The sequence below is a fragment of the Eschrichtius robustus genome, chromosome 2, assembly GCF_028021215.1.
Source record: "Eschrichtius robustus isolate mEscRob2 chromosome 2, mEscRob2.pri, whole genome shotgun sequence".
Lineage (NCBI taxonomy): Eukaryota > Metazoa > Chordata > Mammalia > Artiodactyla > Eschrichtiidae > Eschrichtius > Eschrichtius robustus.
Window position 1 is genome coordinate 161504993 of NC_090825.1, and position 26490 is coordinate 161531482.

General features: G+C 37.7%; 1 protein-coding gene across 1 annotated transcript in view; it reads right to left on the reverse strand.

Moving 5' to 3' along the window:
• Positions 1-2160: 2160 nt before the first annotated feature.
• Positions 2161-26490, reverse strand: part of ZNF879 (zinc finger protein 879) — a 51211-nt gene continuing 26881 nt past the window's right edge. The window contains 2 exon segments of the mRNA XM_068536543.1: positions 2161-3349; positions 13111-13117. Coding sequence (XP_068392644.1) covers positions 2304-3349; positions 13111-13117 — 1053 coding nt within the window. The 3' untranslated portion in view covers positions 2161-2303.

Consider the following 26490-nt stretch of genomic DNA (forward strand, 5'->3'; position numbering starts at 1 on the left):
TTTTGACATCATGTAAATAATGTTTGTTAATTTTTTTTTTCACCTAATAGGGTTTTCCCATCCATTGAACATGCCTGATTTAATTACATTAAGGGTTGCAAGATTTTTCTAAATCTATTACTCCATGTACAATGAACGATGACATTCTTCAAATAAGTACATAAAGAGCTTTTCTTTTTTTTCTCTATTTTTTCATTATAGGCTCATTTTATTTTACTTAGCATGTTATAACCAATTACTGTGATTATTCTTTTTGATGTTTAAATTGTCCTAAATTTGACCTGTGGGAGCTCCTTTAAATTGTCCCTGAGGTCTTTCTGACATTATCCCATTAGTCTCTCAGTGCTTTGTTTCATTAAAAAATATTCCAGGCATACCTTACATTTTCCATGTTCCAAATATGGAATCAGCCATTTCTCCAAGAAGCCCTAGTTCCTTTTAGTGGGAAATGGCATTTAGAAACCAAAATCTTCGTACTAAGTTTGGTCACTGCTATTGGGTAATCAAATATGTTTATATCTAGAATATCTTGCAAATGGCTCTGTATGATGTTAAAAACTGGGGTTTAAAATCTTCATTTTCCTTATAAATACACTTAAATATATAAGAAAACACTTTTTTTGGCCATGCCATGCAGCTTGCGGGATCTTAGTTCCCTGACCAGGGATGGAACCAGGGCCATGGCAGTGAAAGCACTGACTCCTAACCACTGGACCACCAGGGAATTCCCAAGAAAACACTTTCTAATGAGCTAAGACAAGTCAAATGCTGAATGCTTGAGTTTAATTCTAAAACCTTTCTCAGATAGAGAGTTCTAGATAATTTTACTAGAACAATTTTTTGAATGATACCAATTGTGAAAGTAAAATATAAAATTGGAGGAAGTAGGCCCAGGGGAAAATGAAATCTTTCTAAAACACATGGAAAATGTTTGGAAAACCAGTTTAAACTGATGATTAGAATGTTTAATAATAAAATATTCATGTATCACTTTACACAAAAGAAGTCCTAAAAGATGTGTAACAAAAATAAACAAAAAGGCAATCTTGTATGTGAAACCCCCAAATGCAGTTTCACTATCTGGACCTCAGCTGGGTTTCAGGATTTATGTACAGTTACTAAAAAAGCAGGTATAATGAGGGACATATAATAAAAAGGAAAAACATGATTGTAAGTCAATTATTAGGATTAAAGTCAGGGGGAACCTGTCAAACAAAAATAAAACTGATTAAATTAATGCAATTGTGCCTAACCAGTTTACAAAACAAATAGCTTTGGGACTTGGACTCTTGGGATTTGAGGTTGGAAATGAACCTAAAATTACCACAGAAAACTGAAGACCTAGATTCTAGTCTTAACGCTACTCAATAAGCTAAATTTCTTCATTAGTAAAATGAAAGGCTATAAATAAACTAAATTAAAATCTCTCCTGGCTCTAATGAGCTACCAGGTGTATAATCAGATTCTGGAAATATATCCCTTATGCAACCTACAAGAGAGTATTTGCATGACAGTCTCTCCACTTGTTTCAGTTTACTCCAACTTCTAAAGACTATTCAGCAATCATATCATATCAAATTAAGAAATAACAGGAAAAGGAAGAGACGTCACTGGGCAAAATTTTAATTTTCAAAACTAAATTCTAAATTAATAAAACCACATTTTTCAATCGTCAAAGACTTTTGGGAAAAATATACATATAATCCAAAATTCTGTGTATGTGTGTATATATACACATGCATACATACACATTTATGTGTATATATGTATAAGTATAAATTGCTGGTGAGGCAGTTCATAAAAAGTGAGCTTGATTATTTCCATGTGAAAATCTAAAGAATTCCTTTCTATCTTTAGCTTCTCTTTATGAAAGAAAGCATGTCCTACATCTGTCTGCCATTTTAGAAAATAAGGCTCCATACTTATTCACGTTATTAATAACTCAATGATTGCTTTTAAAAGAAAATTCATATTGAAGCTTATTGTTAGAAAGGGAATAAAGTCTAATGAAGGAAATAAAACTTATATTCCATTATTTTCATTTTTTTTGAACTTAGTCCTTTTACATTTTTCTATGAATTTAAAATTTTTATGTTTTTAGAAACCTTAGAATTTACTGGTTCTTATAAAATTTGACAAGTCAGTGCTCTTAATATTCGTTGATTAATTTTACCATTACTTAATGGTAACTATTTTCTCTAGAAGAAGATAAAAAAAGACTTGATCTATCAGAAGTCTGTGCCCTATTTATTATTCTCCTGATTATTCTCCAACGAGAAATCTTAAAGTATTTGAGAGATGAATTAAACCTCACAAGGCTTATCTCCTCTAAGAAATTCTCTGATCCCATATTCCTTCCATTTATAGAGTTTTTCTTTATTGTGAACTTTTTTGTGTCTACAAAGGTTTGATCTGTAACTGTAGGCTTTCCCACATTCCATACATTTATAGAGTTTCTCTCCAGTATGGATTCTCTCATGTTCAGTTAGGAATGAATACTGGCTGAAAGCTTTTCCACACTGATTACACTGATAGGGTTTCTCTCCAGTATGAATTCTCTGATGCCTATAAAGGTTAGATTTGCAACCAAGGGCTTTCCCACATTCTCCACATGTGTAAAGTTTTTCCCCAGTATGAATTTTCTGATGTTCATTAAAGGATGAATACTGGTTGAAGGCTTTCCCACATTCATTACATTGATATGGTTTTTGTCCAGTATGAATCCGCTGATGTTCAATCAGGGTTGAGATGCGAGTGAAGTTTCTCCCACATTCCAAGCATTTACACAGTTGTTCTCCAGTATGAAGCCTCTGATGTTCAGCCAGGGATGTAAACTGGCTGTAACTTTTCCCACATTCACTACATTTATAGGGTTTCTCACCGGTATGGATTCTTTGATGTCTATGAAGTTTTGCTCTACAATTGAAGGCCTTCTCACATTCTCCACATTTATAGAGTTTCTCTCCAGTATGAATTCTCTGATGTACAGTGAGGGTTGAACACTGGCTAAAGGCTTTACCACATTCCTTGCATTGATAGGGTTTCTCTCCAGTATGCACTCTCAGATGTTTGATAAGGGTTGAACTACTGCTAAATGCTTTCTCACATTCATTACATTTGTAAGGTTTCTCTCCAGTATGAATTCTCTGATGGGCAAGAAGGGATGATCTGTGGCTGAAGGTTTTCCCACACTCATTACATTTGTAAGGTTTCTCACCAGTATGAATTCTCTGGTGTTCAATAAGATGTAGACTCTGGTTGAAGCTTTTTCCACATTCATTGTAAATATGAGCTTTTTCTCCTGGGTAAATCTGGAAACATCTCATTAGATCAAAATTCTGTTTAAAATCTTCCCCAAAAGTATAATATATGTTGGGTATCCTTTCTATAGGAGCACTTTGTTGTCTAACAAGAACTGTATTTATAAATAAGCCTTTCCCTAATTCAAGACTTGTCTGGTTTCCAGCTTCACTGATGGTTTTTTTGTGTGAGGCCATCATTTGCCTGAGAGGTTTCTTCTGTTGCTCTTGCTGTCTCCTGCCCTCAAATTCCAAAGCTTCTCCAAACGTGACATCCAAGTGACCAAACTTAATGGATTTTTTCTTTATTATTCCCTGAGATGTTTCTTCTATAGAAATTTCCTCTTTGGGAGGCAGTGCTTCTATTTCAGGCCATGTCTTGAAACCTGTAATAAATCAGAAGAATCAATGGCTCCTCTGTTGGAAGAGATAAACATGCATCAGTGGGACAAAAAAATTGGCAATGATACATATAAAAGAGGTTTGATACCATCTGATCTCAAATATAAACTTGAATCTGGAGAAAAACAAAATGGAATGGAAGGAGAAGTAAATAGGTTAAGGAATAATGTGGGAGAATATAGTGGACAAATTAACAGTGACAGTGAAGACACTGCCACTTGAGAGAAGTAAAGGTAGGAATCTTTTGAGACTAATGAAAGTCTACAAGAGATGTGAAGTTCTGAAGTATGCCCAAGCCCCAAGCTCAGATCTGATTCTAAGTGAAAAGATTTAGCTTGAGCTGATTCTAAGAAACTCTGAGTTAACACTTAACTTACTTTAATCAATCCATGATTGAAAATAGATTAAAATTAGATCACTGTAATTAGGTAAATGTATGTACTTAAATAAACTATACAACTTAAGTAAAATATAGGTTATTTATGTTAATAAAATCCATCCAGCTTTAGTATTAAAATATATTTTATTGAAATTAAATAGGAACAAGAAATATAGGCTATAAATCTGTATACAAATATAGATTTTTCTTAATGATCCATGGGAAACCTAACAGTTTGGATTTTCAAGGATCAACCAAGGTACTTTCTCTTTTTATCCTTTCCCACAATATGACCTTCCCTGCCCATCTAGAAACTTACCCTACTACTCTAATCTCATTTACTTACAGAAACTCAATTATTTAAGCCTAAATAATCCACCTCTTTCTTAGAATTTCAAAACACATTTTCAAAATATTTAATTACTTAACTTATATATATACAGTCTGTGAAAATAATTCAAGTATTTGTTCAAGGAGAGCAGTGGATATGTCTTATGATGATCTGTTAATTCCTTATTGTGTACAAGACAAGTACACAATTAGAATGTCTTAGATAAAAAACAAAAATGAACGAGCACAGGGAGTGAGGTGCAAAAGTTATTCTGAAGGGCAGGTGACCTTGAAAATGAAGAGATTCTCTCTTCTCTTACTGGACTCCTGAGACTCAATCAGTCATATATTGAACAAATACTGAATAATCAGCAATGATAATATGAAATAATAAATGACCAAACAGTAATAGTTCATTTCTCCATGATGTGAGAAGACTCAACTGCATAATTCAGGTTTGAGGTTCAGAGAATGAGGATACAAATATCAACAATATTAGTAAAGAATGGTTGTATGAAGGAAGATGGACAATAGAGATGGGTTGGATTTCAATAGAAAAAGAAAAGAGGACCCTGTGAGTCAGAAAGAAGGCCTGTCAAAGTCATCTGTGGGGAAAGTAAACCTATTTAGGGGAGGCTTATTGACGAAAGAAGGAAATCCAGGTTGGAATTAGTTAAAATTTTGGTTAAGCACAGTGAGGCCAAATATAGAGTTACTGAATAACTAGTAGAAGAATTTAGAAAAATCTAGATAACAGAAGGTGTTATAAGTTCTTAGACAGATAATAATAAGACAAAAGTGGTCATATTTGGTAAACTGAGCAGCTTGGATCAGAGGAAGGACAGAATTGAATCTGAAAAATAATGTAGCTGCAATGATCTGGCTGGACTGAGTACTTTGAGCCTCACTGGCACTGAGTTAATCACAGAGGCAACTCAATTCAATTAAAATTGAATTTGAAAAATTTTAAAAATATTACTAAAGCCAATATATTAGATGCTAGAGGTACAAAATTCAAAGACCTGGCCTCTCCCTTAAATATGCACAACCTTATTAGAAAAATAACTAATACTAATAAATATAAACACAACAACTATAATTCATCATGATAGATACCATAATGAATGTGCTCAAAGTATGTAGAAAGTGATATATGAACACAAATGATGGAAAAATTAATGCTGACTGGGAAGTAGGAAAGATAAGGAAAACCTACAGATAAGAGAGTCATTTTAGGTAGACAGATGGATCTTGAAGGATAAGTAGTCTTCCAGTGGATAAGATGGAAGAGGTGACTCAAGCTGAAGGAGTAACACACAAATGATAATGAGTACGCAGATATGGCCAGAACACTGAGCTGAAGTGGAGGTGGCCATTGATGAGACCATAAAGAATCACAGACTAAAGGTTAAACCACAAAGACGGAAGCAAAATATTGGCAAATCTATGTCATATGGTGAATAGAAATGACATTGGTGATCTACTTAGGTTTCTTTCATCAGATTTCAGCTTTCTAGCTCTGTGACCAAAGTACTTTAAGATCTCTGATACTCTGTTTCTTCAGATATAAAAAGAAGTATATAAATTTGATCATCTTTAAGTGATCCTCCAATCCTGACAACCTACAGTTTTATGATAAAGACCAACTAAATTAGACTAGGCTAGAAGACTGGTCAGCAGACTATGGATCTCTGGACCAAATTCAGCTGCCACCTGTTTTTGTAAAGTCCTATTAGAATACAGCCACACCTATTCGTCTAAGTACTGTCTCTGGCTGCTTTTGCACTACAACCACAGAGTTAAATGGTTGCAACAGAGACCTTATGGCCCCCAAAGCCAAAATATTTACTATCTGGCCCTTTATAGGAAAAGTTTGCTGACCCCTGGACTAGAAAGGCTACAGTGGTTACGTTAATGACAGCTGATTGAATATAATAGTGGGAGATGACAACCCAGTCTCCAAGAAAGTAAAAGGGAAATGTTAAGAAATCAGAGACAAAGGAATGTTGACAATACTTTGAAATATGTGGGTGGTAAAAGAAATGAAAAAAATTATAAAAAATTCAAAATATGGCAGAAGGTGTAAAGTATTTAATATCTATCAGACATGAACATGTGTTAATGCAGATGGAAAGAAAACCATGAAGACCAAGAGGCCAAAGATGGTAGAAGAAAGTGAGTGAGGCTGCAAAAAAAGGGAAAAGGAAAGAGAATGCAGGGAGTGGTATGAGAAGGAAGATGTCAAGACAAGGACCTTCTTGATGCAAAGAAAACCATTACAACCAAGGAGCCTTGTCAAGGGGTCCTGAGCATTTCAATAAGGCTCAGAATTTCCAGGAAAGTTTTCAGAGCACTCCTCATGACCTGCTCATGTATAAAGACACTCGTGCCCACCCCCCAGTCACTTACTCACCTAGGCAGGTATCTTGGGGGATTTCTCTTTCCACCATACAGGGATCTTCTCCATGTTGCAGCTGGCAGATCAACTTTGGCATTGAAAATGGAATCCCTGCTCATGAGCAAGGAAATGGAGTTTGAACAAATGGCATGAAAAGCAACCCCAGAACTCACTAACTGGAGCCTACAGGGCAGAGAAGGCAGCATAAGCACTCCTGAGGGGGACTGAGGCCTTCAGGGGGATGGAGGAAACAATATAGGGCCCTGGCTATAAATCCCTCTAAGATGGGAGTCCTATATGTTTTTCAGAATCTAAACTGGGCTCTAGTCATTGGAGTAGGAGGGAACTGATCAGGAGGTGGGATGGGAGGAAGGCAGAGGGTGAACAGTAGCATGAAGGGCATCACAACAAACAGGTACACTTTCAATTCTACAGAGATTTGTCCTTTCCCAAGGGCACACAGGATAGAAACCTGCAGACTCTGAACCCCAGAGGGAGCTCTAAAGTGCTCCCACGGCAGACTCTCCATGACAGGCAAGGCTCCTTACCCAGCGAGACCAGGGTGCTGTAGTTCTCCAGCATCACCTCCCGGTACAAGGTTCTCTGGGCAGAGTCCATGTGCAACCACTCGTTCCGGCTGAAGAGCACAGCTATATCCCTAAACGTCACTGACTCCTGTAATGGCAAACCCATTCTTGTTTACCCAGGAACATCTTCTCCTCTGGAAGACTTGGTAAGAAGGTGACACTGGGATGTGTAGCAACCATTCTGAAAATGTCTCAGGATTCTAAATATTTCAAAGCAACTATTTATGTTATTTTTGGAACCACCTATCAACGATTAAACAAATATTTATTGAGTACCCACTTGGAGCAAAGACACATGGCATGTGCTGTGATATGGAAAAAAGGACAAATTTCCTGCCAAGAGGGAATTTATATCCCACCCTGGGATCTGTCAGAGTAACTGAACACATCCATTTACCTCCCTCCCACTCAAAATCCAAATTAAATGAAAGGAAAAAAATCAGAGAACATTTAGAGCAGTGCTGGAAAACTAGGGAAAATATCATTAGTAGAACAGAAATAAAAAGGAATTTCTGAGACATAAAGCAAATAATAAAAATAATATTAGTTAATGTTTATTGAATACTTACATGTTAGGGACTATGATAGAAACTTTGTATACAGTAACCCATTTAAGTTTCACAGACATTCTATTAGGAAGATACTATAATTAAACCATTTTGCAGATAAAGAAACAGTTCAGAAAGGTTACAAAATCTTCCCAAGGTAATACTGTTAGAGTGATGGAGTTCCTAACTGAATTCAGATAGACAGATCTCTAAGATATAGTCAGATGGGTTTCCATTGACTATGAAAATTAAAAGAACCAAAGTACCTGCAAGACTATAGAGGTGCAAAAGGGAACTGCTGAGAAGGTACGTTCTTCCAAGAGAATCCCAGTTAAACCCCAAAATGTAAGAAAGCAGAGGTTGGACAGCCACCAATTCTTGTATGAAAGAGTCTAAGGGAGTAACAGTACCATGCTTAGTGGGTATTTTGTTGAGAATCTATCAAAATGTAAAAGGTATATTACTTTGACCTTGCATTTCTAAATACTTCTAGGATTCTACTACAAGGAATAATCACACAACTGTATAGGGATATTTGTTCAAGGATGTTAACTAAAACATTACTTTTAAGTTAATGGTTATGGCAGGCTGAATAATAAACCTGTAAACATTATACATATGACAAAGGGACTCTGAGGATCTGCTGAAGGGTTTTGAGAGGGGGCGATTATTCTGGATTATTATCCAGGGGGATCTATAACGGTCCTTATAAGAAGAACACAAAAGGAATCAGAGTCAGAAGAAGAGAAGGCTATATGATGATGGAAGCAGAGACTGAAGTGATATGCTTTGAAGATGGTTGAAAGGGCCATAAACCAAGGAACATAGGGGGCCACCAGAAGGTGAAAACAAGGCCAGGAAACAGATTTTCACCCCAGAGCCTCCAGAAAGAACCAGCCCTGCTGAGAACTGGACCTTAAGCCAGTGAAACTGATTTCACACTTCTGACTTCCACAACTGTAGGAGAATAAATTTATGTTGTTTTAAGCCATAGAGTTTGTGGTAATTTGTTACAGCAACAATGGGAAACTAATACAATGGTGAAAATTTGAAGACAACCTACGTTATCTATCAATAAGGGAATAGATAAGCAATTTATACTGCATCTAGTCCATGAAATGTTATATAGCCATTAAATAGAATGAGGTAGATTTGTATGCCTGACCTTGGAATTTGACAGTGATATATTACTGATTCATATGAAAAAGCAAGCTGCCAGTCTATATGTGTTGAAACATTCTTTATCTATATATGCATATGTGCATACAAAAATATCTGGAAGAATACAACAAGCTGTCCACCCAGATTATTCTTTGATGATTTAGAAAGGGACAGAAAGGCAACCTTTCACTTATTATTTTATACCGTTCAATTAGGCTTACATTTTTTTACAGGGTGTATGTTTGTTTTGAAATTTTTTTAGATTCCACTTTAATTTACATGTTCACCTTTAGCTATACCTCTTTGCATTTTTAGTGGTTGCTGAGAATTATAATATACATTCTTAGTTCTTTATAGTGTATTTAGAGCTAATATATGATTTCTCATAGAATGCAAGAACCTTGCAAATATATGGTTCTTCTTCATGCTACAGATATTACAAAGATTTTCTCAGTTCAGGACTCATCAGACAGCTCTGAGACTACTCATGGAAGGCAAAGGGTACAATGCAGCAAAATAAAGACTGTGCAAGAAAGTCTTTATGGAAGTCAGAGATATTCCATGTGCAATCTCCCCTTATCTGCACGCACAGACTATGCTGTGTCTCTGGAGCTATATAAGAAATTTTGGTTTGGGGGAGCTCAAAGGAGAAACGCTCGGCAGGGGCCTTGTGTGTATCAAGCAAGGCTTGTCAAACCATATAGGCCAGCTGCAAACCAGCAGTGAAGAAAATGACCCCGGGGGTGGTCAGTGGCATTTGAAGACCACATCCACTTCCCTTATCTTGGCCAGGAATCAAAAACAGCCATCCAGGCATCCCTGGAGACAAAGATAGAGCTTTTCCAAAGATAAAGATAGAGCTTTTCCAGTCCAGACATAAATGAATTCTATATCCACGGTAGTTATATGCACTTACATGATAAACTCCATAACACAGTATTATACTTTTGCTTTAAACAATCGTATCATCTTAAAAAAACTAAGAAAAATTAGTTATACATTTCTATAATATAAATATATTTATATTTATCCAGACAAATATAAATATATATATATATTTATATTTATCTATTTCTAATACTCTTCATTTCCTTCTTAAGATTACATCTGGTATTATTTCCTTTTAACTTGAAGAACTTCTTTTAGAATATCTTGTAGTGCAGGCCTGCTGACAATGAATCAGCTTTGTTTTCTTTTACCTGAAAATGCCTTTATTTCATCTTCATTCTTGAAGAATATTTTCATTGGTTATAGAATTCTGGGTTGACAGTTTTTTTCTTTCAGCATATAAAAGGTCATTATTGTTTTCTGGCCACTGTTGTTTCTCATGAGGAGCCAATGGACATTCAAATATTGATTCTCCGTATGTAATGTGATTTTTTTTTCTGTCTGCTTTAAAATCTTCGGTTTTCAGTGATTTGTCTATGACTTCTCTGCCTAATATCATAGGCACTAGCCACATATGGATATTAAGTGCTTAAAATGTGGCTAGTCTGAATTGTGATGTGCTGTTATATATAAAAGACACACCAGAATATTTACTAGAAAATATTTATATATACACAAGTACATATATATACATATGATATTTCAATAATAATTTTGTACTCATTACATGTTGAAATAATAATATTTTGGGTATACTGGGTTAAGTAAAACATTAAAGTTAATTTATCTGCTTCTGTTTATTTTTTAATGTGACTACTAGAAAGTTTTTTAAAAATGTTTTAATTGAAGTATAGTTGAGTTATAGTGTTGTGCCACTCTGTGCTGTACAGCAAAGTGACTCAGTTATACACATATAGACATTCTTTTTTATATTATACACATATAGACATTCTTTTTTTATATTCTTTTCCACTGTGGAATATCACAGGATATTCAATATAGTTCCCTGCACTATACAGTAGGACCTTGTTGTTTCTCCATCCTATATATAATAGTTTACATCTGCTAATCCCAAACTCTCAGTCCTTCCCTCCCATACCCTCCTCCCCCTTGGCAATGACAAATCTGTTCTCTATGTCTGTGAATCTGTTTGTTTTGTAGATAGGTTCATTTGTGCCATATTTTAGATTCCACATGTAAGTGATATCATGTGATATTTGTCTTTCTCTTTCTGACTTACTTCACTTAGTATGATAATCTCTAGTTGCACCCATGTTGCTGCAAATGGCATTATTTCGTTCTTTTTTAAGGCTGAGTAGTATTCCATTGTATATACATACCACATCTCCTTTATCCATTCATCCGTCAATTGACATGTTTCCATGTTTAGGCTATTGTGAAGAGTGCTGCTATGAACATAGGGGTGCATGTATCTTTTTGAATTATAGTTTTGTTTGGGTATATGCCCAGGAGTGGGACTGCTGGATCATATGGTAATTCTATTTTTAGTTTTCTGAGGAACCTCCACACTGTTTTTCACAGTGGCTGTACCAACTGACATCCCCACCAGCAGTGTAGGAGGGTTCCTTTTTCTCCTCACCCTCTCCAGCATTTGTTATTTGTAGACTTTTTAATGTTGGCTATTCTGACTGGTGTGAGGTGGTACCTCATTGTAGTTTTGATTTGCATTTCTCTAATAACTAGTGACGTTGAGCATCTTTTCATGTGCCTACTGGCCATCTGTATGTCTCCTTTGGAGAAATGTCTATTAAGGTCTTCTGCTCATTTTTCAAGTGGGTTGTTTGTTTATTTTTGTTTTTATTTCTATTGCCTTGGAGACTGACCTAAGAAAACACTGGTACAATTTATGTCAGAGAATGTTTTGCCTATGCTTTCTCCTAGGAGTTTTATGGTGTCACATCTTATGTTTATGTCTTTAAGCCATTTTAAGTTTATTTTTGTGCATGGTGTGAGAGTGTGTTCTAACTTCATTGATTTACATGCAGCTGTCTAACTTTCCCAGCACCACTTGCTGAAGAGACCGTCTTTTTTCCCATTTTGTATTCTTGCTTTGTTGAAGATTAATTGACTGTGTGAGTTTATTTCTAGGTTCTCTATTCTGTTCCATTGATCCATATGTCTGTTTTTGTACCAATGCCACACTGTTTTGATTACTGTAGCTCTGTAGTATTGTCTGAAGTCTGGGAGAGTTATGTCCCCTGCTTTTTTTCCCCTCAGGATTGCTTTCGCAATTCTGGGTTTTATGGTTCCATATAAATTTTTGGATTATTTGTTCTAGTTCTGTGAAAAATGTCATGGGTATTTTGATAGGGATTGCATTAAATCTGTAGATTGCTTTTGGTAGTATGCCATTTTAACAATATTAATTCTTCCGATCCAAGAGCATGGAATATCTTTCCATTTTTTTGAATCCTCTTTAATTTCCTTTATTAACGTCTTATTGTTTTTAGCGTACAAGTATTTCACCTCCTTGGCCAGGTTTATTCCCAGGTATTTTATTTTTAGGGGGTGCTACTTTAAAAGTTTTTTTTTTTTTACATTCCCTTTCTGATATTTCATTTTTAGTGTACAGAAATGCAACCAAGGGACTTCCCTGGTGGTCCAGTGGTAAAGAATCTGCCTTCCAATGCAGGGGACGCAGGTTTGATCCATGGTCAGGGAACTAAGATCCCACATGCTGTGGGGCAACTAAGTCCGTGCACCACAACTACTGAGCCTGCTCCTCAACTAGAGAGCCTGCATGTCCCAAACTACAGAGCCCACACACTCTGGAGTCCACACACCACAACTACAGAGCCCATGTGCCCTGGAGCCCACATGCCACAACCAGAGAGACAAAACCTGCATGCCACAACTAGCAAGAAGCCCATACGCCGCAATGAAGAGCCCACACACAACAAAAGATCCCACATGCCACAATGAAGACCCGACACAGCCAAAAAAAAAAGAAAAAAGAATGCAATGCAACTGATTTTTGAATGTTAATCTTGTATTCTGCTACTTTGCTGAATTCATTTATTAGATCTAGTAGTTTCTGTGTTGGGTCCTTAGGGTTTTCTATATATAGTATCATGTCATCTGCATATGACAATTTTACCTTTTCCCTTCCAATTTGGATATCTTTTATTTCTTTTTCTTGTCCGATTGCTGTGGCTAGGACTTCCAATACTATGTTGAATAGAAGTGGTGAGAGTGGGCATCCTTGTCTTGTTCCAGATTTTAGCGGGAAGGCTTTTAGCTCTTCACCATTGAGTATTATATTGGCGGTGGGTTTGTCATAAATGGCTTTAAGTTCAATATGTTCCCTCTATTCCCACTTTTGTAAGAGTTTTTATCATGAATGGATGTTGAATTTTGTCAAACGCTTTTTCTGCATCTATTGAGATGGTCATGTGGTTTTTTACTTTTCTTTTGTTAATGTGGTGTATTACATTGATTGATTTGCGAATGTAGAACCATCCTTGTGAAGCTGGGATGAATCCCACTTGGTCGTGGTGTATGATCTTTTTTATGTGTTGTTGGATTTGGTTTGCTAATATTTTGTTGAGTTTTTTGCATCTATATTCATCAAAGATATTGCCCTGTAATTTTCTTTTTTGGTGGTGTCTTTGTCTGGTTTTGGTATCAGGGTGATGATGGCTTCATAGAATGTCTTTGGGAGTATTCCCTCCTCTTCAATCTTTTGGAAGAGTTTGAGAAGAATCAGTTTAAGTTCTTCTTTGTATGTTTGGTAGAATTCGCCTGTGAAGCCATCTGGTCCTGGACTTTTGTGTGTAGGGAGTTTTTTAAATTACAGATTCTATTTCACGTCTAGTGATTGGTCTGTTCAAACCATCTATTTCTTCTCGATTCAATTTCAGTGGGCTGTATGTTTCTAGAAAGTTGTCCATTTCTTCTAGGTTGTCAAATTTGTTGGCATATAATTGTTCATAGTATTCTCTTATGGTTTTTTATATTTCTGCGGTATCAGTTGAGATTTCTCTTTTTTCATTTCTTATTTTGTTTATTTGGGTTCTCTCTCTTTTCTTCTTGGTGAGCCTGGCCAGAGGTTTTTCAATTTTGTTTACCCTTTCAAAGAACCAGCTCTTGGTTTTATTGATTTTTTTCTACTTTTAAAAAAATCTCTATTTTATTTATTTCCTCCCTGATCTTTATTATTTCCTTCCTTCTGCTGACTTTAGGTTTTGTTTGTTCTTCTTTTTCTAATTCTTTTAGGTGGTAGGTTTGGTTGTTTACTAGAGATTTTTCTTGTTTTTTTGATGATGGCCTGTATCACTGTGAATTTCCAGCTAAGAACTGCTTTTGCTGCATCCCTTAGGTTTTGTATGGTTGTGTTTTCATTTGCATTTGTCTCAAGGTATTTTTTAAAATTTTCCTTTTGATTTCCTAGTTGACCCACTGGATTTTTAGTAGCATGTTGTTTAGTCTCTATGTAGTCGTTTTTTTCTCATTTCTTTTCTTGTGGTTGATTTCTAGTTTCATGCCATTGTGATCAGAGAAGATGCTTGAAATAATTTCTATACTCTTAAATTTGCTGAGGTTAGTTTTGTGCCCTAGTATGTGGTCAATCGTAGAGAATGTTCTGTGTGCGCTTGAAAAGAATGTGTACTCCGTTTTGTTTTGTTTTGTTTTGGATGTAACGTCCTGAAAATATCAATTAAGTCTAACTGTTCTATTGTATCATTTAGGATCTCTGTTGCCTTACTGATTTTCTGTCTGGAAGATCTGTCCATTGATGTGAGTGGGGTGTTAAAAGTCTCGTACTATTATTGTATTCCCACTGATTTCTCCCTTTATGCCTGTAGGTATTTGTTTTATGTATTTGGGTGCTGCTATATTAAGTGCATATAAGTTGATGAGGTAATATCCTCTACTTGTATTGATCCTTTTATCATTATATAGTGTCCTTCTTTATCTTTCTTTATAGTCTTTACTTTAAAGTTTAGTTGTTTTTTTTTTTAATTAATGGAAGTTCTGTTTTTTTTTTTTTTAAAGATTTATTTTATTGATTGATTGATTGATTGATTGCTATGTTGGGTCTTCGTTTCTGTGCGAGGGCTTTCTCTAGTTGCGGCAAGTGGGGCCACTCTTCATCGTGGTGTGGGGGCCTGTCACTATCGTGGCCTCTCTTGTTGCGGAGCACAGGCTCCAGACGCGCAGGCTCAGTAGTTGTGGCTCACGGGCCCAGTCGCTCCGCGGCATGTGGGATCTTCCCAGACCAGGGCTCGAACCCGTGTCCCCTGCATTAGCAGGCAGATTCTCAACCACTGCGCCACCAGGGAAGCCCCTATAGTCTTTATTTTAAAGTCTACTTTGTCTGATATGAGTATTGCAACTCCTGCTTTCTTGTCATTTCCGTTTGCCTGAAATATCTTTTTCCACCCCTTCACTTTCAATCTACATGTGTCCTGGGACTTCCCTGGTGGCGCAGTGGTTAAGACTCCACACTCCCAATGCAGGGGGACTGGGTTCAATCCCTGGTCAGGGAACTAGATCCCACATGCATGCCACAACTAAGAGTTTGCATGCCACAACTAAGGAGCCCGTGTGCTGCAACTAAGGAGCCTATGTGTCACAACTAAGTAGCCAGTGAGCCGCAACTAAGGAGCCCTCGAGCCACAACTAAGGAGCCCACCTGCTGCAACTAAGGAGCTCACCTGCCGAAACTAAGACCCAGAACAACCAAATTAAAAAAAAACAACTATGTGTGTCTTTTGCCCTAAAGTGGGTCTCCTGTAGGCAGCACACTGTAGGCTCTTGGTGTTTTTTATTCAGTCTAACACTCTGTGTCTTTTGATTGGAGTATTCAGTCCATTGACATTTAAGGTAATTATTGACACATATGTATTTATTGCCATTTCAAACCTTGTTTTCCAGTAGATCCTTTGTTTCTTCTTCCTTTCTGTTTTTCTTTTTGTGATTTGATGATTTCCTTTTATTTTATGTTTGTGTTCTCTTCTTTTCAGTTTTTGTGAGTCTATTGTATGTTTTTGATTTGTGGGTTGTCCCATTTTTCAAGTATGTTAACCCCTTCCTATATCTGCTTGCTTTAGACTGATAGTCATACAGTCTCAAACATATTCAAAAAAAGAAAAAGAAAGAAAAGAATCTGCATTTTCTTACTCTCCTTCCCCACGTTTTATGATTTTGATGTCCCTTTTTACATCTTCATGTTTATCCTTTTGCTGTTCCTTGTGTTTAATCATTGCTTTCACAAATAGCTTTTTTTTTTCCTTTTTGATCTGTATACTAGCTAATTTAAGTGACTTACTTTCCAATTGCGATTTCCTCCTTCCTATAGCTTCTTGCTTCTTTTCTAGAGATGACCTTTCAGTATTTCTTTTAGGATAGGTTTAGTATTGCTGTATTCTTTTAGTTTTTGCTTGTCTGAGAACTTCTTTATTTCTCCTCATATTGTAAATGATAATCTTGCTGGGCAGAGTATTCTAGGCTTGAATTTTTTCTCTTTCAAGCCTTTGAATACATTTTGTCACTTCCTGCTGGCCTGCATTTCTTCTGTAGAGAAATCAGCTGACAGCCTTATGGGGGTTCCCTTGTAATTAACTCTTTGTTTTTCCTCTTCCTGCCTTTAGAATCCTTTCTTTAACTTTTGCCAATTTTATTATAATATGTCTTGGTGTAGGTCTGTTTGGGTTCATCTTATTTGGGACACTCTGTGCTTCCTGGATCTGGATATCTGTTTCCTTCTTTATGTTTGGGAGGTTTTCAGCCATAATAGCTTCAAATACATTTTCAATCCCCTTTTCTCTTTCTTCTCCTTCTGGAATCCCTACTCTGCGTAGATTGGCCTACTTTATATTATCCCATATGTCTCATATGGTTTTCATTTTTTTTCATTTGGCTTTTGTCTGCTGTTTGATTGGGTAATTTCCATTATTCTATCTTCCAGGTCACTTATTCTTTCTTCTGCATTAATCATTCTTCTTCTTTGCCTTGAGCTCAGCTTTCATCTCAGCAAATGAATTTCCTAATTTTTCTTGGCTCCTCTTTATAGTTTCTAGTTCCTTTTCACAGTAATCTGCATTTCTGTCAATAGCCTTTCTTAATTACTTGAGTATTTTCATTGCCTCCTTTTTGAACTCTTTGTTAGACTGAAGAGGTCTGTTTCATGGTTTGTTCCTTCAGGGGAATTCTCTTGGTCTTTAACTGAGAGTGGTTCCTCTACTTCTTCCTTTTGCTTATATTTCTCTTACTCTGTGAGTTTAGGAGAAACAAATATCTACTGTAGTCTTGCAGGGCTATTTATATGTGGGAACTTCCCTGCATAGCTTGTGTGGGTTTAATATTTTTTCAGTGTGAGGGCTGTTTTTGGTTTGGATGCTTGCCATCTCTTTCCTCAGCATGTGCTGGCCATTATCCCCTTGATAGGGGGTGTGCAGGTGCATGGCCTGCGCACACGATCCCAGGAAGGCAGGGGCAGCGGTTGGCTCCCGGTCGCGGGTCCCTCAGCAGAGGCAGCTGGCTGCACATACTCCTGGGGCGGCAGGGGCAGTGGATGGCACTTGGCTGTGGGACTCTTGGCAGCTGCGGGAGGTTGCATGCACCCCTGGGGAGGTGGGGGCAGTGGTTGGCACCAGGTCACAGGACCCCTGGCATTGGTGGGCTGCACATACTCCCAGGAAGGTAGGGACAGTGACCTGCACCTGCATAGGACCCTTGGTGGTGGCAGTGGTCCACGCCCACCTCTGGAGTCTGAGATGGCAGCAGTGGCTTGTGCCTGCCCCTGTAGCTTGTGTAGGCGGTGCCCTGCTGCCTGAGAGCACTAGGAGAAAGAAGCTCCTATGGTGGGCCTCCCCCTCTCCTCATATGCCCCCCAACAATGGTGTCTTGCCTCTCTGGTGGGCCCAGGCTTCTTCCCGGACTCCCTTGGTTGTGGTGCACCACACCCTAGCCCCCTCAGGCTATCTTTGCTCAGCTAACCCTAGTCTTCTCCCCAGGGTCTGACCTCCAAAGCCCGAGTGTCAGCACACAGCCCCTGCCCACCCCAACAGATGAGCTTCTCAGGCTGGGGAGTGCTTGTCAACACCAATTGTCTGTGCAGGTCTGTCTCTCTGCTTTGCCCTCTGCAAACCTACTGCTGTGCTCTCCTCTGAGGCTCCAAAGCTCCCCCTGTGTCCTGGGTGACCTCCCCACCAGTAAGGGGACTTCTCCATTTGTGGAAACCGTTCCTCTTTTACAGCTCTCTCCCAGTGGTGCAGGTCCTGTACCAATTTGCTTCTCTCTTTCTTTTTTTTTTTTCGTCCTATCCAGTTATGTGGAGATTTTCTTGCCCTTTTGGAGGTCTGAGGTCTTCTGCCTGCATTCAGTAGATGTTCTGTGAGAGTCGTTCCACATGCAGATGTATTTTTGATATATCTGTGCAGAGAAGGTGAGGTCCACATCCTACTCCTCTGCCATCTGGATCCGCTCCCCAAAAAGCTTTAAATTACATATGTGGCTTGCATTCATGGTTCACATTATATTGCTATTGCACAGCATTGGTCAATGATGTGCCTAGCTGTAGTTTCCTTTGTATTTATTCTGCTTGAGGTTCAGTGAGTGTAGTCAATCTGTAAATATATGTTTTTGTTTTTTTTAAACAAATTTGGGAAAATTTTGGCCATTATTTCATTTCAATATATTTTCTGTCCCATTCTCTCTCTATCCTCTTCTTCTTGAATTCCAACTACATGTATCTTAGACCTGTAACATTGTTTTACTGGTAACTGAAGCTTTTTATCCCTATTCTTCAGTTAGGACATTTTCTGTTGATATACCTACAAATTTACTAACATTTTCTTATGTTCGCTTCCAAAGGTTAAGCCTATTCAGTGATTCTTTTTATGTTTCAGATATTTTATTCTTCAGTTACAAAATTTCTATTACTTTTTCATAGTCTCTATTTCTCTGCTTGGATTCCCTATTGACTTATTTATTGCACGCATATTTTCCTTTAAATCCCTGCACATAGTTATAACAGTGGTTTTAAAATCTGCTGGCTGCAGAGAAAGACAAATATCATATGATATTGCTTATATGTGGAGTCTAAAAAAAGGGTACAAAGTGAACTTATCTACAAAACAGAAATAGAGTTACAGACGTAGAAAAAAAACTTATGGTTACCAGGGGGCAAGGGGTGGGGGAGGGATAAATTTGAAGATTGGGATTGACATATACACACTACTATATATAAAATAGGTAACTAATAAGGACCTACTGTATAGCACAGGGAACTCTACTCAATACTCTGTAATGGCCTATATGGGAAAAGAATCTAAAAAAGAGTGTATATATGTATATGTATAACTGATTCACTTTGCTGTACAACTGAAACTAACAAAACATTGTAAATCAACTACACTCCAATAAAAATTTTAAAAAATAAAAATAAAATAAAATCTGCCCACTAATTCCAGCATCTGAGTCATCTTGGGTTTGGTCTCTGCTGATTGCCTTTCTCTTGAATATTGGTCACATTTTCCCATTTCTTCATATGTCTACCTTATCCTGGACATTGTATAGTTTATAATGTAGACTCTGGATTTTGTTATGTTTCTTTAAGAAGTACTGATTTTTTTTTTAAGCAGGTAGTTAATTTAGCAGTGCTCAAATTTTAAACTCTGTCATCTCAGTAACAGGCAGCAGCAAAAATCTCTCTTCAGTTCTTTCTTGGGTTACTGTGAGTCTGTTCTGTGCATGGTGTGGTTCAGAGGTCAGCCAGAGATTTGGGCAGAGTTTATGCACAGAATACAGGGCTCCCCATCTCTGGCTCTATCCTTTTTAAGGCCCCTCCACTTTCCATATGCTAAGGTTGCCCCAAACTCTACCTTGTGATTCTTCATGATAGTAAGACTACAGGTTTCTAATCAAGTTTTAACCATTCTGTTGGCACTGACTGTGGCCTGCCCCTAGGCAAAAGCTGTAAAAGCTAGAATATTTACCCTGTGACAGTCTCTTCAGCCAAATGTAGACAGTTGTCCAGTATTTGTCTGCTTTTGGTTTCTCTTCAATGCCTTCAGGTGGTTGTTTCTCATATTTTGTCCAGAGTTTGGTTCTCATCCACAGATGAATTGGTCTGATAGGCGCTATTCTTCTATTGTCAGAAGCTGGAAGCCCATGTATTACTTTTTAAGTATAAAACAAATATTCAGTGAGTCTAGGCAAGTTCATGAGATATTAAGAAATAACAAAATGATGGAATCCTAGAAATGCAGACCTGAAAGATATCAATCACCTAGACTTGTTGTTCTCATGAGTGTATGGTATCCTCCCCCTTCCCCAGGTTAAGTTTGGAGATGTGTGAGAGCCTTTTTGTTTCTCACAATGACTAAGGGAGGTGCTAGTGGCATTTAAGGGAAGGGATCAGGGTTGCTAATCATTTAAATATGCTCAAGACAGTCCTGCACAATGAAAGATGGCTCCATCCAAAATGCTAAAATGAGCCCATTTAGAAACACTGGTGGGACTTCCCTGGTGGCGCAGTGGTTAAGAATCTGCCTGCCAATGCAGGGGACAAGGGTTCGAGCCCTGGTCTGGGAAGATCCCACATGCTGTGGAGCAACTAAGCCCGTGCGCCACAACTACTGAGCCCAAGTGCCACAACTACTGAAGCCCTTGCGCCTAGAGCCCATGCTCCACAACAAGAGAAGCCCCTTCAACGAGAAGCCCGCGCACCGCAATGAAGAGTAGCCCCCACTCACCGTAACTAGAGAAAAGCCTGCGTGCAGCAATGAAGACTCAACGCAGCCAAAAATTAATTAATTAAGTAAGTAAGTAAGTAATTTAAAAAAAAAGAAACACTGGTAATCTAAGCTGTATTTTAAAGATGTAAAATAAAACTCTGGGTTTCAGCAGGTAGCTTCATAAGAAGTATATCTGTCAAGTTTCTTTGGTTTCAAGCAACAGAAATGGACTTCGGCTCATGTACAAAGAAAATGGACAGGGGAGCTACCAAAGCATTGATAGTTACAGAACTAGGCTTGGAAAATGAGCATAAACCACGGAGGCCAGGCAACATTCTGGACTACAGTCAGGATCACACTAGAAAACCAGACTTGTGAGAACACTATTGCTTTTGAAAAGTGGATGGTACAGCCTTACCACCACTCCCACACCCAGTAGACAGACTCTACTTTTGCCGAGCTCCTCCTCCTCCTTCCTCTACAAACTCAATGTTACTGCTGCCACCACAACCACCAGAGTGCACTCTACATTGTTCCTATTCCTTTACATTCCTAGCTTCTGACTCAAAGTCCAGGGTGAGTACAACTAAATGACCAAACTTGGATCACACACCTGTACTTGATGTATAAGGGAAGCTGGAAAATCAAGTATATGGTCATTTTAACCTCTCGAATGTGAAGTGGTCTCTCTTTCCTACGAAGAAGGAAAAAGAGAAGAATTCCCCAAACACAGGAATATGGTTTAGATGTTATGCAGTCAAAAAATATCTGCTAGGGCTTCCCTGGTGGCGCAGTGGTTGAGAATCTGCCTGCCAATGCAGGGGACATGGGTTCGAGCCCTGGTCTGGGAAGATCCCACATGCCAAGGAGCAACTAAGCCCATGAGCCACAACTACTGAGCCTGCGTGTCTGGAGCCTGTGCTCCGCAATAAGAGAGGCCGTGAGCGATAGTGAGAGGACCGCGCACCGCGATGAAGAGTGGCCCCCGCTTGCCGCAACTAGAGAAGGACCTCGCACAGAAACAAAGACTCAACATGGCCAAAAATAAAATTAATTAATTAATTAATTAATTAAAAAAAATATATATATCTGCTGTATGCTAACTCTCTATTTACTTAAATTTCTAGTTCTGGGTCATGGCCTCCTTGAGAAGAGCTGCTTAGCTCTGCTGGGACTAGAACAGGTGACCTGGGTGTTTGGAACCAGGGTCAGCCATGGGCTCAGAGATTCTGCCTCAGCCTAGCCTTTATTAGGCTTACGGACCACGCACTCTATAATCCAGAGATCACAGGAAAGGCCTTACAGAGAGAGGCCAGAGAACTATGTCAAATATGTTTGAATTGAAAGAATGAATGGGATGGTAGGAAAAGCAATCTTTCTATAGGACCAAATGAAAGGGCTTAATTATGAGCTGAATTATGTCCCTCCCACCCAATTCATATGTTTAAGTCCTAACCGCTAGTACCCTCAGAATATGGAGTTAAGGTCTTTAAAGAGGTAATTAAGTTAAAAGATGGTCTTTAGATTGGGCCCTAATTCAGTATGTCTGGTGTCCTTATAAGAGGAGATTAGGACACAGACAGGCACATGCACAGACGTAAGACCACGTGAGGACACAGTGAGAATGCGGCCTTCTACAAGCCAAGCAGACACGCCTCAGAAGAAACCAAACCTGCCAACATCTTGATCTTAGACTTGTAGCCTCTAGGACTGTGAGAAAATAAATTTCTTTTGCTTAAGCCTGTGACATTTTGTTACAGCAGCCTAAGCAGGCTTCTTGCTGCTGTAAGCAAAATACTCATGGCAACCCCATATTCTATCTTTACTTCCAGTCCCATTTCCCTGGGCCTTAGAACATTCCCACCAAAATGACATTCTTTTTCTTTTTAAATTTCATTAGCTTTTAAAAAAGTACACAGATTAAACATAAACACTTCAGAAAAATCTGAAAAAAAACTGAAAACAAAAAGAACAAAATATATATCACACTAAATCCTATTACAGACAGGTTTTATTCATGTTTTAAGAACATATTACAAAATTCACATCCAATTGCACATCCATGTGTTCTTTTGGCCATTTATTTAAAGAGGAAAACAGGCACATGCTAAAGAATATGAAGAGCACAAAAGAGCACACAGTGATATGTTAGCAGCTCCATCTTATAGGTAACTGGTATCAAGTTTTTCTCCTTTCTTTCCAGAAACGTTTTGTGCAAATACACATATGTATTCTTATTATTAATGGAAAAATTCTGAACGTTTAACTTGTATCTTACAGATCTTGCCACATCTGCATATACAAACCTTATTGTTTTTAACAACTACATGATATATGCCATTGTACAGATACCAAAACTTATTTACCATTTCCTTAATTGATGTGTATTTAGATGGTTTCTGTTTTTTGCTGTCACATACAATGCACAATGACCATTCTCATGCAGATATCTCTGGGTATGTGTACATCTATATTTATAAGATAAACTGGTAGAGGTTGAACTATTGGCTCAAAGTATATGTGCATTTTTAATTCTGACAGATGTGGCAGATTGTACTTTCCCAAGATGACCACACCAATATACCTCCCATATCACATGCTCTTCTATAATGTGACACTGACACTTCTCCCACCAAGAAATGAGGTCTATGTTTCCTTCCTTTCAATCTGTGCAGGGGATTCTAGGTGCCGTGACCAGGAGAATCAGTGGAAGTAATGTTATGTGACTTCCGAGGAAAGAATATGCTTTCCACCTGGCTCACTTGATGTTCACCTTTGGAATCTGGCCACCATATTGTAAGCCCAAGACACACAAAGGGACTACAAGTGGATGTTTAATCCAACAGCCCTAGCTAAGGTCTCAGCCAGGAGCTGGCATCAACTACTATACATGTGAGTGAAAGACACTTCAGATGATTCTAGCCTCTAACCTTTGAGTCTTTCAGCTGAGACCCCAGGCTTTGTACAGGAGAGATAAGTTGTCTCTGCTGCCTGTCTGCATTCCTGACCCAGAGAAACTGTGAAAAATAATAAATGATTATTGTTTCATGCCCTTAAGTTCCTTATTGATATATCATATATATCCTCCCATGTTAAAAATACATTTAAATTTGATCATTTAAAATTACTTGATAATTAGAATACCAGGAGGAGAAGAAAAAGAGAATAAAATAAAAGGAATATTTGAAATAATAATGGCTGAGAATTTTCCAAAATTAGTGACAGACACCAAACCACAGATCCAGGAAGTCCAGAGAATGCCAAAAAGGATAAATACCAAAAATGCACACCTAAGCATATCATATTCAAATGCCAAAAACCAAAGATAAGGAGAAAACACATGTTTACCCATACAGGAACAAGGATAAGAATTACAGTGGATTTTCTCATTAGAAACCACACAAATAAGAAGAGAAATATTTAAAATATTTAAAGAAAATGCCAATCTACAATTCCATATTCAAGGAATTCAAAAGGGATGAGAAATAAACTTTCTCAAACAAGCAAAAACTTCATTACCAGCAGACCTGCCATGCAAGAAAATGAAGAACCAAGTTCTTCAGGGAGAAAAGAAAATAATGCAGGTCAGAAATGTGAATCTACATTAAGGAAGAGTGACAAAGAAGAAATAAGTCAAGGTATTTTCTTATTCTTAGTTGATCTAAAAGATAACTGTTTGCTTAAAGTAATAATAACAATGAATTGGGTGATTATAGCATATGATGAGTAAAATGACTGATAGTAATGCCATAAGGGATGGGTGGGAGGAACTGGGATTACTCTATTACAAGGTATTTGTAATACCTAGGAAGTAATATAGTATTATTCAAAGGTAGACTTAGATTAGTGGTAATTTATATTGCAAACTGCAGGACAACCATTAATTTAAAATAAAAAAGAAGTATTACTGATATGTAGAGACAGTACGAAGATTTGCGGTTGCCAGAAGTTTGGAGTGGGGCAGGGGAAGATGGTTGAATAAGTGAAGCAAAGGGAAATTTTTAGTGAAACTATTCTGTATGATATTGTAATGATGGACACATGACACAAGGCATTTTTGAAAACTCATAGAAGTTTACAACACAAAGAGTTAAACTTAATGTATGCAAATTTTAAAAAATCATTTAGGATGTTGGGGGGTCCCAGAATGGAACACAGAATCTGACACAATGATCTAAATATAATACAAATGTATGACAAAAACCAATGAAGGAGATGGTGGAAAAGGTGCTGACCTTAATAACTTTGGAAATGAGTGGAGTCTGTAAGACAAAAGGAACTGCACATTAAGTACTGTACTCTGGTTAATAAAGTAGTTTTCTGGGCAGTATGGATTAACAATTCAGATACTACTACACATGCAGACTGGAACTGAATGGTTAAAGTCAAAGGATGGCAGATGGTGGGAGCTAGGTTTCTCACTGTCGTTGGAATGGCAGGTTATAGGTAAGGAAGGGGAGCAGGCTAGAAAGATCCGTGTGGTAATAAATTAGAGTTGGAAACATTAGTATGAACTAATATGTAGCTTAACACAGACACAAGTGGTTACATATAGAAATATACACACACACATACACACACACGGTTACATATAGAAATATTTATACACACACACAGAGGTTAGTATATACATATATTCCCTTGCTCTGTCAGCTGAGAGGATCTAAAAGCAAAGACACCCCAGTAGCAATGAGTAAACCTAAGGCCCAGATCTTGCTTTCTAATACGATTCTCCAAGAAACCAAGGCTACTAGAGAAATAGATGATTCTGGTACTGGGCCAGGGAATACACAAAATAAGCCTAGAGCACCTTACAGTACCAAAAGTAAGGAAGTACTCCAAAACCAAAACAAAAAACTACACAGTGATAGGGGTATGTCCAAGGGACAGAGGAACAAACTGAAAGAGCTCCCACTGGCCAAAGACGGAACAATTTGAGCAACAAAATAAAGCAGTACTAGATTATAACCCAAAATATAAAATAAGCATCTGTGAGTTTATACTGATATAAATGGGGGAGAAGCAACAATCCTCCATTTAGAATTCCAAATAATTTACGTAGATTCTCTGCCCTCAAGGAGATGGAGCGTAACTCTCTACTCCCTACCTGTGGGCTGCACATAGTGACTTCTTTCCAAAGAGGACAGTGTGGGAAGATGGAAAAAGAGAGGAAGTTTACCGTGGAGAAACCTGGCAAACACACTTCAGTCAGGTGATCAGGTCAATATCAACAGTGATGAGTCATGTTATTTAATATGTAGCTTTGATGATGTGATGAGAATTACACTTTACCTCTGCGGTCTTCCTCCCCAAAACCTATAACTTCAGCCTAACATTTAGAAAAACATCAGACAAATCACAATAGAGGAACATTCTACAGAACATCTAACCAATACTCCTCAAAACTGTTATGGTCATCAAAAATGAGGAAAGGCTGAGAAACTGAGAGCCAGGAGGAGCCTAAGGAAACATGACAGCTAAACATAATATGGTATCCTGGATGGGATCCTGCAACAGAAAAAGGACTAGATAAAAACTAAAGAAATCTGAATAAAGTATGGACTTTAGTTAATGATAGTATATCAATACTGGCTCATTAATTACAACAAATGTTTCATAATAATGGAAGATGTTAGTAATAGGGAAAACTGGGTGCAGGGTATACGGTAATTATGGTACTATCTTTGCAATTTTTCTCTAAATCTAAAACTATCCTAAAAAACTAATTTAAAAAAAAATAGTGACAATCACAAAAACAAATACTGATTTACTGCAAAAAAAAAGTTAATTGACAA